We start from the raw sequence: 11,532 nt of genomic DNA, 5'->3' as shown, positions 1-11,532 counted from the left end.
AATAAATTATGATCTAACGCAAATTTTCTTGATAAAAATATGATCGTGCCTGGTAAAATGTGAATATGGCTAGAAATAGCAATTTAGCCTGGCGTAAAGCTGACAATTTACACAAGGTTTCTCTGTCTGCTCGTATGAATGTAACACATCATAAGAAAGTGTTTCACCGCTGTTCAAATGCACTTTCGATTGCATAATTTATATTTATAAATGTTTTCCATCTGAAAGGACTAAATATTAAATGAAACAAATGACAATAAAATGCAAAGTAATCTCTTCGGTAATCAAAATACTTTTTGAATGTAACTGTATTCTAATTACCAATGATTTAAATTGTAACTGTAGTTTAATAGTTACTAATTTTTTGTATTTTAAATATGTAATCCCGTTACATGTATTCAGTTACTCCCTAACCCTCTATATTTATTGATGAAACATGCCTATTTTCTCTTTTCATTTCGTGTTTTACTGTTTATAAAACTATTTCCATTTAAATAAAGGTATTTGTTGTTAAAGACAAATACCTCTCTCTCTCACACACACACACACACACACACACACTCCTCTCTCTCTCTCTCTCTCTCTCTCTCTCTCTCTCTCTCTCTCTCTCTCTCTCTTTCTCTGTGTGCGTCGCAGGATTTTACTGTCACACGTTTAACTGGTTTAGCCTTTAGCTTGTCGGCTAGCAGGCTCATCAACAACATGACGCTAATATTCTGTTGAGTTGAAATTTGGGGAGATATAAGTCTGAATGGGATAGCCGGCAGGTCTTCACTTTAAGGTGAGAGGTTTGCTGTGATTAAAGTAAGGACTAATGGATTAAATGCTTATTCTAATCATGTATTAAAGCTTACTGCTTCCTCATAACAGGACAGCTGGCCAATTGAATCTAAACATTCGTATGTTTCTTCAATATGTACAGGACGTGTTCGGGCATAAATAGGAATGCATAGCTTGATTGATTGTATTTGGGTTATATTATCTTTAAAATAAAATATTTTTCTATTGTTATCTCAGTAACCCAACAATTCAGGATACGGTCCTGTTTGAGTTTAATAAAGTTTGCATTATTGCTTCATTCTAAATACTTGACAGTAAAGCTGTGTCTTCAAATGTAATGACCCACCTACCTAGAGAGCAGTTTTGGACATCATGTGTTTTGGAGTTCCAAACGCTCCTATGATTTCCAAAAATGTTACCTATGGTGGAGGTGGCAGCTTGGATTTGAGACAGAGCCTTAAGTGTTTTTACTACACAAATAAGCCTTAAATGCATGGGTGTTTATCCTAATATTATTACATACCTCGTTATTTTAGCACTTCTATACATATCTATCTATCTATCTATCTATCTATCTATCTATCTATCATACCTATCACAAATAAATCTACAAAATGCTCCGATAGTTTAAAATTTTCAAAACTTTCAAATCATTTTTAAGACAATTGCATAATAATGGAATAGATTTAGTTTTCATATATCAAAGGTATGATGCAACAAATGATAGAATGGATTCATTACTTCCACACTGTAATTTCAAGCAGTCTTTCTTACTTATGTTCAGAAGTACAGCCAGATGATAACAGCCAAATCAAACTTTTCATGTGTTACACTTGCTATAGTTTACTTCCACATTGCTTCTTTGTCAAATAGCAAATGTAAATCAAGTCAGTCACTGAAACATCAGCTCCACCTTAAGTAACAAATAACATGTATAAAATGTGTGGACTACATTTGGGATTCTTATAATTCACCACCACTGTAGATAAAATTGATGTGATGTAGTAGTAATTTGTTTGAATATAGTACTCATTTGTCTTGTAATAAACAAAGAAATATATATCCTGTGATGGTAAATGTAAATATATATGACCCTATACACTTTTGGTAATTAAACAATTGGATTTGTAGTTTTTTGCCAATTTTGACTTTTTTAAAATTTTTATTTTTAGACGATTCATACGAGAAAGGTTGAGGAATACTTAAGAAGTTGGGGCATACATTCATAAAATGGATGAGGTAAAGGAGGTGGAATGAGTTCCCGGGTCACTACAGACCCGAGGGATGCATTAAGGGTTAATAACCTGCCTTGTTCCTGCAGCCACCAAGATGCCTCAGAATATTCTCAAGAGCACTCATTACATTGAGCTGGGCAGCTACCAGTACTGGCCTGTGATTGTGCCAAGAGGGATCCGCTTGTACACCTATGAACAGATTCCAGTGTTTCTGAAAGAGAATCCATACATCACCGATGGATACAGAGCACACCTGCCATCAAAGCTGTGTCTCAAAAGGTGGATTTCTTGTGTTTTTCTCTATATACTGTGTATTTTTGCCAGAAAACACTGATTTTACTTGTCGTTTCTTACATCCCTCAGTATATTCATTCTGTCAAATGAGACAGTAAATATCTGGAGTCATCTGATTGGGTTCCTGTTGTTCTTCTCACTGGGGGTGAACAACATGGTCACAGTTCTGCCGTCTGCAGGGGCGTCCCGAGAGGACTATGTGATTTATTCGATAGGACTCTTTTGTTTTCAGGTAATACACAAATGTAGGGAAAGGAATATAACTTAATGGAAGTCTTTTAATGTCACTTTATCTTGTATAATATTTGCATGTATGTGCTAAGATGCTTTCTTACTAAAAAAGCGACCTAAACTGGAGTGGCTGTTACTAAGGACAGATTGTTAAAAATAAAAAATACTGTATGGTAGAAATCAGTATCGCTTTGTGAACTGGTGTAAGGTTACAGCACAACAACATTCAAAACAAAATGCACTCAATGAACATTTTAATAAATATTGTATTAATAAAATGTATTTATGGTTTGTTGTACAAGTTATAAAAGAATTAATGTGTGAATTGTATTTTTTTCTGTGATCAGGTGTGCATGCTGTGCTCTGTGGGCTACCATTTGTTCTGTTGTCACCGCTCAGAGAAAACATGTCGCCGCTGGCTCGCACTGGACTACGCTGGAATATCTGTGGGGATTTTGGGATGCTATGTGCCTGGAGTCTTCTATGCCTTCTACTGCAACAGTGTATGACGGATGTGTTTTAATGGATTGAGCTTCATTTACGAGTATATATCCCTTGATTGTAGGTGCTTATGCTTATTATGAAAACCCTTCCTTTTTGAACACAGTTTTGGAGGCAGGTGTATTTGCTGACGGTGCTGGCTTTGATCCTGGCTGTTTTTGCTGCTCAGATTCATCCACATTACCTCACAAATCAGTGGAAGAAGCTGCGCTCTGTAATGTTTTGCTCCGTGGCTGGATACGGAGTCATCCCAGCCTGCCACTGGGTCTGGCTCAACGGGGGATTTGGTGTCGAGATCGTACAAGTGATACGCTTACTTATTGTGTCACGCATCTTATTAAATACACAATACAAATGTAAAATATATGGACATAATTAATCATGCTACTTAATCTGTACAGTTCAAGCTCTCTCTCACTCTCTCTGTCTCTGTTTGCAGGTGTTTTTTCCTCGTGTCATGATCATGTATTTGATTGCCGCATCAGCGTTCCTTTTCTACGTCAGTAAAATCCCAGAACGTTACTTTCCAGGTGATTTCATATATGCTATTCCTATACTATTTAAAAAAAAAACTATGACTTGCAGAGATGGGATCCGAGAACTGTTTCCATTTTTTTGCAATTTTCCGTTAATGCTGATGGATCATCGTATCCTACTACTATACTACAATAAAATACTACTGAATCTACTGGGAGACTGGTGAAGTCCAACTCAGAAATGAATGGTACTTACCAGAAGGCTCTTTTTAGTAAACCAAAAACACTTCAGTCTGAGCAGTTACTTAATTAATCTTACTGACGCACAAGTAATTACTGTCTTCATTCCAACTCAAAATTAAAATATAGCTGCAAGCAGCAATTTGACATAACTGATTGTAATTTTAAGAAAGGCGGTATAAAAAACAAGCCGAATTGTGTATATTACAATACAATTCATAACGTTTGACTAATATATGGCACTGTCACCGAATTTTATGGTACAGTCATGGTATGGTGACAATGAAACAAAGTTTCATGTAAATAAGGCAAAGCATTACGAGAGACGGCCTCAGATGCTTTTTGGCGTTTTGACATCTAATTTGTTGGTGTGCTATTCGAGAACCGTATAGTCTGTCGAAAAGCTTTTATTAACTTTTTGTCGTGAGTGTCCCTAGATGATATACGACAGAGTTTGTGAGAATCAGACTTACGGCATGGAAATATGGCCGACCATGGCAAATTGGAAATCCATGTACTCTGCATGACCAAAGGAATTTAAAGAGAGCAGTCACAGGTTATATTTTGTTATAAGTTTTATTTTAGGTACCCTTAACCGTGCGTTCAGACCAGAGGCGTCGAGAGCGTCAAATCGACCGGAAGTGATTAATTTTCAATGACAGCCAGCGTCTCTCGGTGGCGAGAAGCGGCGCGGCAAAATCTTGGGCGTTGTGGGCGTCAGAAAGTTCAAGTGCAGCCAACATTATGGTAATAAGCTTTGACGCGGTTCGGCGGCAACCTATTGGAATATAGAAGTCCTCCGCTCTAGTGAATTCTAGAGAACACAACCGTGTAAACTTTGGTTCCCACCAAACATTAGTTCCGAAGACAAAATGGAGGAGAAACTGATTATTGCCGTGGCGGGTTTTCCCGTAATATTTGATCTGTCCCCGTTTGCTCACAGGGATATAAATAACATAAAAAAACGATGAGTGGACAAAGGAGTCTGAAATTGTTAGTGTGCCAGGTGAGTTGATGAAGTGGATATTATGGATTATATAATATTATATAATAATGTATAAAAATATTCCATGAGGATATACGCTACTTGTGATATGTCGTCAAAAAGACGACATGGTCGACATGTCTGGATGTTTTGTGGCCCATTTAAATATAGTTCACAAAACCAAGCGTTCTCAAGGAATGATGCCGCCAATTTCAAATGCATTAGAGCGTCCACGAACTTTGGATAGCGTTGTTGGCAGGGCAGCCAGAGCGAATTTTGACTCTCTCACGCCTCTGGTCTGAACGCACTGTCAGGCATAGTTCCGATGATGCCTGCCAAGTTAAGTAATGATATGTCACTGCGTTTGTAAAATACAGCAATTTAACCAACATATGAAAATTGGGTATCGTTCCACTCTGTATGCTCCAAGGAATCTAAAGCGACCAGTCTCTTTAGAAATTTAGGCCAAATTATTTAACCTTGTGAGACCCCGTGCCCACATGCGTGGACTTAACGTTTTGGCTTCACTATAGGCTATGCTTAATTAATTTTTGAACTGATCTCAGTTCAGGAGACTCTAGTCTGTCATTAAAGGGTTACATTATCAGCGCACCGAGTCATGTGACAAAACAACATGTTGACAATCTCAGCCAAGCTGGTCTTTCAGAGAAACGGCAACAAAACTACATCTTGTAAGAAACCAGCTTACATTTTCATTAAAACCTTTTTGAGTCAAAAGAGTAGTCTCTAGTTTCATCCAATATGCCATTTTAAAAATTGCATCGATTTATTGTGAAACATTTTTTTAACATGGTTTGCAGTGTTTTGATGATGCTGTCTATTACTTTTAATCAGAATTATTTATTTAGCTTTCTAGAAAATCAGTTGCAATGTCTATAACATAAAATGAATTGCCTACACTCCTGGACACATAATAAACTATTTAATTAAAATAAATCTGACTTTCTGTTGCTTGAAATTACTTAAAATTTCACAACGTAGTCTTGCTGTCCACATAGGTGGAAATACATTTTTAGGAAAGCTATTTGATCTTTACGTTTGAGGAAAAATAGCCATTTTTTATATCTCTTGACCACTAGGTGGTGTGGTCTCAAAACAGTGGTGGTACCCTCAAGTCATGATAGCGATGACATTTACAGTGTTTCGTTATAATATGCCAAAGTGTTGTGAAAACAGCCTCACGTCCATTTTGGCGTACTCGCTATAGAAGTGTTATACAAGAACTGTTGGGTTTATCAAATCGTTTTTTTTAAGTTTTGTCTCCAGTGGTCCTAGATAATACATGCAAATCGGACATACAGCCTAGGAGGAGTTTGAAAAAGTAGTTTTTTCTGAAAAATAAAAATGTCGGTAAATATAATTTGGTGGAAAAAATTATTTTGATTCTAGGACTTATGGTTAAAATATTTTGAGCATAAACATAAGTGCAATTTGAACAGTTGTTGGCGCAAGAGGGTTTGAGTTATAGAGACCACAAATTTGTGTCAGTTGCATTTGCGAGTGTCCTCTATCAGCGTGCCAAATGTAATAACTTTCCTATATACGGTTCTATGGGCAGCCATAGACTTCATGAAAGGAATAATAAAAAGAAAACTAAATGATACAGCAGGTGACCATGCACCCCATAGGCGGAAATTGCGGGGAGGTCGGGGGTTCAGGACCCCCCCCATCTGAGGGTTGTCCCCCCCCTACAATATCATTAAAATATGTGTATTGTAAATAATATAATGATATATTCTTAAAATAATTGTTTAAGAAATAAAATAATACAAATGCAAACGAGGCAACAACAAAAAATCCCTTCAAAAATTGCTCTTGAGAATTGTTATGTTTATTGTCCCCCCCAACATTTTGATGAAATTTTCGTCCCTGCTTGACCCCTAATATGAACTGTTCCTGTGTTATATAACTTACGTTTTGTTAGACTTCAAACAGGCAGTGCAATTACTGACTTGTTGTTCATATAACAATGTTTAGTTAAAAGATGTTATTTTGTAATTAGTGGAATTTTCTAAAAGAGTAAATCAGTTAATTAAATGTTTGTAACAATTGGATTGCATTTCTGCCTCTAGAAACTTAGTGTAAACGCATCTTTTGCTAGAATTGTATTGAATGAATTTCTTATTTGTTCTATCTGCTCTGTTGAAATCTGAAACAATCTCATCATTGGACAACAACTGCTGAGGGCAGTTAATGCTTATTTCCAATTTCTTAATATTTCTTCCTTAAAAGTACTAAAGGAATCATTAATAGAACCGTTAAGGAACCAGAATCATTAAATGTTAGAAGTTTGTTTCTATGGGTAAAACAATTGCATTGATACATTCATTTAAAAAGGAAAATCCACTGTATTGATTACAGAATTTTATAATCCATTATAATTACTTGATGGGTACTTCATTGTAATTTATAATAATTTCTTATCCAAAATCCAATCTTATTTTGGTTGTACAGTCAAAAAATAAAATACAAACACCCCTATCTATATTTCTATTGTCCCTTTGCTTACATTTGTGTCCTCACATAAAAAATAAAATAATAATAATAATGCACCAAATCATTGTCAGAACAAATATCTACATGCCTGTTTGTTTCTTGTCCTCACAGGCCAGCTGAACTATCTGGGTGCCAGTCATCAGTTCTGGCACATATTGGTGGTCGTCATGTTCTACTGGTGGCACCAGACTGCAGTCTACATCATGAACTACAGACATAATCAGCCCTGCACTGACTACAGAAGTGGATGAAACATGTCATGTCAATGTGACAACATAAACCTCCATGCATGTTCATTCTATATTCTGACAACATGTTACAAAAAGATCTGAGCTTTTATGTTCAACGAATGCATTTGTTTTTGGCTGGCATTATTTTAAGTTAGAATCGCTCAGTGAAACTCATTTGCCTTCCAACATCATGGGTTACGTGCAATGAATATCACGAACGTTTTGTGCAATCAGTTAATTTCCTCTGCCTGGACAAATGTTTCAAACATACATTTTATCTGCTGAACTAATGGTGTGCTTGCTTGTTACAATTTGTACTATTTGCTATCGAGCCTTTTACACATGGTATTATTTGGGTATACAGTAAGTGCACATTCTGTACCATATCACCTCACTTTGCTGGAATGTCCATTTTCTTAAATGACCTTAACTATCACTGTTCTGCAGCCGAAGATTTGTATGGTTTATTACTGTAATTCTGTGAATTTTCTTATTTCTTTTTATGTTTATTTTTTTGTTATTTTTGTTAAAGGGAGTTGTTTGTAGGTATTCTATGCATTTGAGTTAATCTACGGAATATTTTACGCACTAGAAACTGGTTTTAAGATTAAAATGACCAAGCAAGCATGTACTGTATGTAAAATAGGGATAATAATCACAATACTTGCACATAATTGACTAAACTTGTATCTATCCAGTCAATACAGAGCCTTTTTGAATGACTCTCTTCATTGCAGCCTTTTTTACTTTCTGTTGGTTACTGATTGTCTCCTTGTCTTTATTTGTGGTTTTAATTGTTTTGAATTATGTGAATATCTTGATACTGATGCTAAATAAAAATGATTTTGTTTCTATGTGATGCGTTATTTATACAAAAGTTAGTCCCAGACAAGGACTAAAAACTAAACGTTCTCATTTCGGTTCATTCTGAGTGTCCAGTTCTGGTGTTCCTCTGCCTCAGGGCAGCTCAAAATAAGAGACTTGCCTCAACCAAAATATGTGAAAATAAGCAATAGTCCCCCATTTATATAAGTATAGAGTAGCATATACAATTACTTCTTTATATTTAATAAATGTATCCTCAAAAATATTTCAAATGTTTCAAAAATGTATTTAACACTAAACATTAAATCTCTCTCTTCTGCATGCATGCACACAAGCTCTGGCACGTTTGGATTGTATGTCATCTTGTGTGGACCGTTATTGTATTTGAAACATTTATTCATTATTTAATTACTTTATTTCAATGATTTGTTTTAATAACAGATCTGCTTCTAGGTCAGAACATGCATCAAATCTGTATTAATGCATCATACTAGCAATAATTCAGTGAAGACTTGGAAACAACTCAGAAATGTAATTTTTACCTGGATGTAAATGTGTGATGCAGCAGTTTCCTTCAGAATCAAAGTACATGCTTTTCATGTTCAACTAAATAGAGAGTCACCTAATTTTGGGGGCAACAGGAAGTTGTGTAAATCTGAACATTTTCTGTGATAACTTTGGTTTCATGAAAAATGAACAAAAATCTGAACAAAATTAACTGGTTATTAACCGAGTACCAACATTTAAAAACGTTTTCACTATGAAACAATTGAAAGGGACTTCATCCCCATTTTCAGTTACATTCTGCAAACATTTTGTTAGTTTTCGGTTTTGTTTTCATTCAGTGGAATGTTTTCAGTCCCTGGTTTCAGGCAACAAATTGATTATATAGGTTGAATTGCAATTGTTTGAATACTTCTTTTGGAATTATACTCATTTGTGGGGCAAAAATAAACAAATATCTGGTCATGTCATGTCTACTTGAATCACAATCGTGCTGTTGTACATAGCAGCAGCCATATCACCCTGCAACTCTTGCCTGGGTGCAGGGGCGTCGGACTGGGGGGGGTAAAGGGTACCGAGTACCCAGGGCCCGAGGCAGGGGGGGCCCCTTAGAAGTCAGTTTTCTATACATAAATATTTGGTACGGGGGCCCAGCAAGATGGTTTGTACCCAGGGCCCAAAATTTGGTGCTACGCCCCTGCCTGGGTGCCCACTAAAGCTAAGCAGGGTTGAGCCTGGCCAGTACCTGGATGGGAGATGTGGTGGAATTTCTGTAATAAAGACAAGGTGCCTTTCTAATATGCATTTAGTGAACACACTTGCAAGGTGAACCCAAAACCATATGGAGATTCTAACTCCAACTAGTGGTGAGCAATGAGCCTCCAAATTCTCTAGCTTATATTGGCTCTTGGAGGCATCAATCAGCATTACTGATAACAGACTGGTTTCTCTCTGGGCTCAGCTCCAAACTCCCCAACCTGCCCCAGCCATTTGTTGGATAAGAAGAAAGCAGTTGTGAGTTGTACAAGGCCACTCTGTTTCCACAGGTGCAGGGAGTTTTAGTCATGCACACATAGAATTAGGTGTTATATTTGATACCAATCTGTCCTTTGAAAATCAAATTACCAATGTTTGTAGAACAGCATTCTTCCACCTAAGAAATATTGATAAATTAAGGCACATGCTCTCTGTTGCTGATGCCGAAAATCTAATTCATGCGTTCGTGACCTCAAGACTAGATTATTGTAATGCATTACTGGGAGGATGTCCAACAAGATCAATAAATAAACTTCAATTGGTTCAAAATGCAGCTGCCAGAGGGCTAACGAGAACCAATAAATATGATCATATTAGCCCCATTTTGTCATCGTTACATTGACTACCTGTTAAATTCCGTATTGATTTTAAAATTATTTTAATTACGTACATAGCTTTGAATGATCTAGCTCCACAGTACTTAAGTGACCTTCTACCACACTATATTCCATCACGTTCATTACTATTGCAAAATCTTGGCCTGTTAATAGTTCCTAGAATATCAAAATCCACATAAGGAGGTAGATCTTTTTCATATTTGGCTCCTAAACTATGGAATAGTCTCCCTAACACAGTTCGAGATGCAGACACACTCTCTCAGTTTAAGTCTAGACTAAAGACTCATCTATTTAGTTGGGTCTGCCGGAACCAGAAACATTGATCATGATTTATATCTCTGCAATAAATTGAATGGCATCTATGCTTATATTATTTTATTTGTTTCCCTGTCTCAACCTTGGGACTCCTATCCTGAGGTCACCAGAATCGGCTGGATCCAGCACCATTCTTGCTTCATGTTGGACTCCACTGCTACGTGTCGCTGAATGATGATGACTAAATGCAGCCGGTGCCAGCCAAACATCACTTTAGTCTATTACTATTGACTTCAGAGGATGAACTGATTGTCTGAATCTTGGATTTAGGATGGACCACAATGAACCTCACCGAAATTACCGGCCAGGTTGAACCACGTTTCACATCCCTGATCTCTGCCTGCATCACCTCGGTCTATTGATGGATAATACAATCTTGAAATGGAATGCATATACTAACAATTGCCAACAAAAGCCTTCATCAGCCAATTAACAAGGACAATTGCATCTATGTGAACTTCTGCAGTTAATCTAGGATGGACTTCAAAGACATTGGTCATTAATCTTACAGTTCAAACAAAATCAATGTTTAAACACTGACCCTTAACACTTACTTAATTTAATAATTTTAAACCATGACTTTAACTATACATAAGTAATATTTACATTATATTCATGATGTTAGCCCCCATGGGATACTGGCCACCACAGTGAGTCTGGTTTCTCCCAAGGTTATTTTTCTCCATTAATCAAAATCTTATGGAGTTTTGTGTTCCTTGCCACAGTCGCTTTCAGCTTGCTCACTGGGGTTATTAATACAATTATTATTTAATTACTTATTTTTAAACACTATTAACAATCGTATTTTATCTAATTACACAATGATACCAACATAATCGACATTATAGACATTACAGTTTTATCGTCTGTTAATGCCTGATCTTCCGTAAAGCTGCTTTGAAATGGTGTGTGTTGTGAAAAGCGCTATACAAATAAAATTGACTTGACATGACATTAAAACTCAGACTTAATGTATGATTTTGATTACACATTACCTGGTATATAGTATTAACATTTCTATTACAG

General features: G+C 36.4%; 1 protein-coding gene across 1 annotated transcript; it reads left to right on the top strand.

Moving 5' to 3' along the window:
- The first annotated feature begins 639 nt into the window (after positions 1-639).
- LOC127635945 (progestin and adipoQ receptor family member 3-like) lies at positions 640-8,318 on the top strand. Its single transcript, XM_052116253.1, has 7 exons — positions 640-781; positions 2,102-2,294; positions 2,379-2,541; positions 2,888-3,043; positions 3,148-3,345; positions 3,481-3,571; positions 7,371-8,318. The coding sequence occupies exons 2-7, from the start codon at positions 2,110-2,112 to the stop codon at positions 7,508-7,510; spliced, it is 933 nt and encodes a 310-aa protein (XP_051972213.1). The 5' UTR covers positions 640-781; positions 2,102-2,109; the 3' UTR covers positions 7,511-8,318.
- The last annotated feature ends 3,214 nt before the right edge of the window (positions 8,319-11,532 follow it).

This window comes from Xyrauchen texanus, chromosome 43 (assembly GCF_025860055.1).
Source record: "Xyrauchen texanus isolate HMW12.3.18 chromosome 43, RBS_HiC_50CHRs, whole genome shotgun sequence".
Classification (NCBI taxonomy): Eukaryota; Metazoa; Chordata; class Actinopteri; order Cypriniformes; family Catostomidae; genus Xyrauchen; species Xyrauchen texanus.
The sequence above is the reverse complement of the archived record's forward strand: the minus strand, read 5'-3'. Positions and strand labels throughout refer to the sequence as shown.

What these genes read in the sequence shown, in the direction of transcription:
- LOC127635945 (XM_052116253.1), top strand. Translation starts at nt 2,110, where the DNA reads ATGCCTCAGAATATTCTCAAGAGCACTCATTACATTGAGCTGGGCAGC. An exon ending in TCAAAGCTGTGTCTCAAAAG is followed by an intron (nt 2,295 to 2,378) that starts GTGGATTTCTTG and finishes TACATCCCTCAG; the next exon opens with TATATTCATTCTGTCAAATG. An exon ending in ATGCCTTCTACTGCAACAGT is followed by an intron (nt 3,044 to 3,147) that starts GTATGACGGATG and finishes TTTTGAACACAG; the next exon opens with TTTTGGAGGCAGGTGTATTT.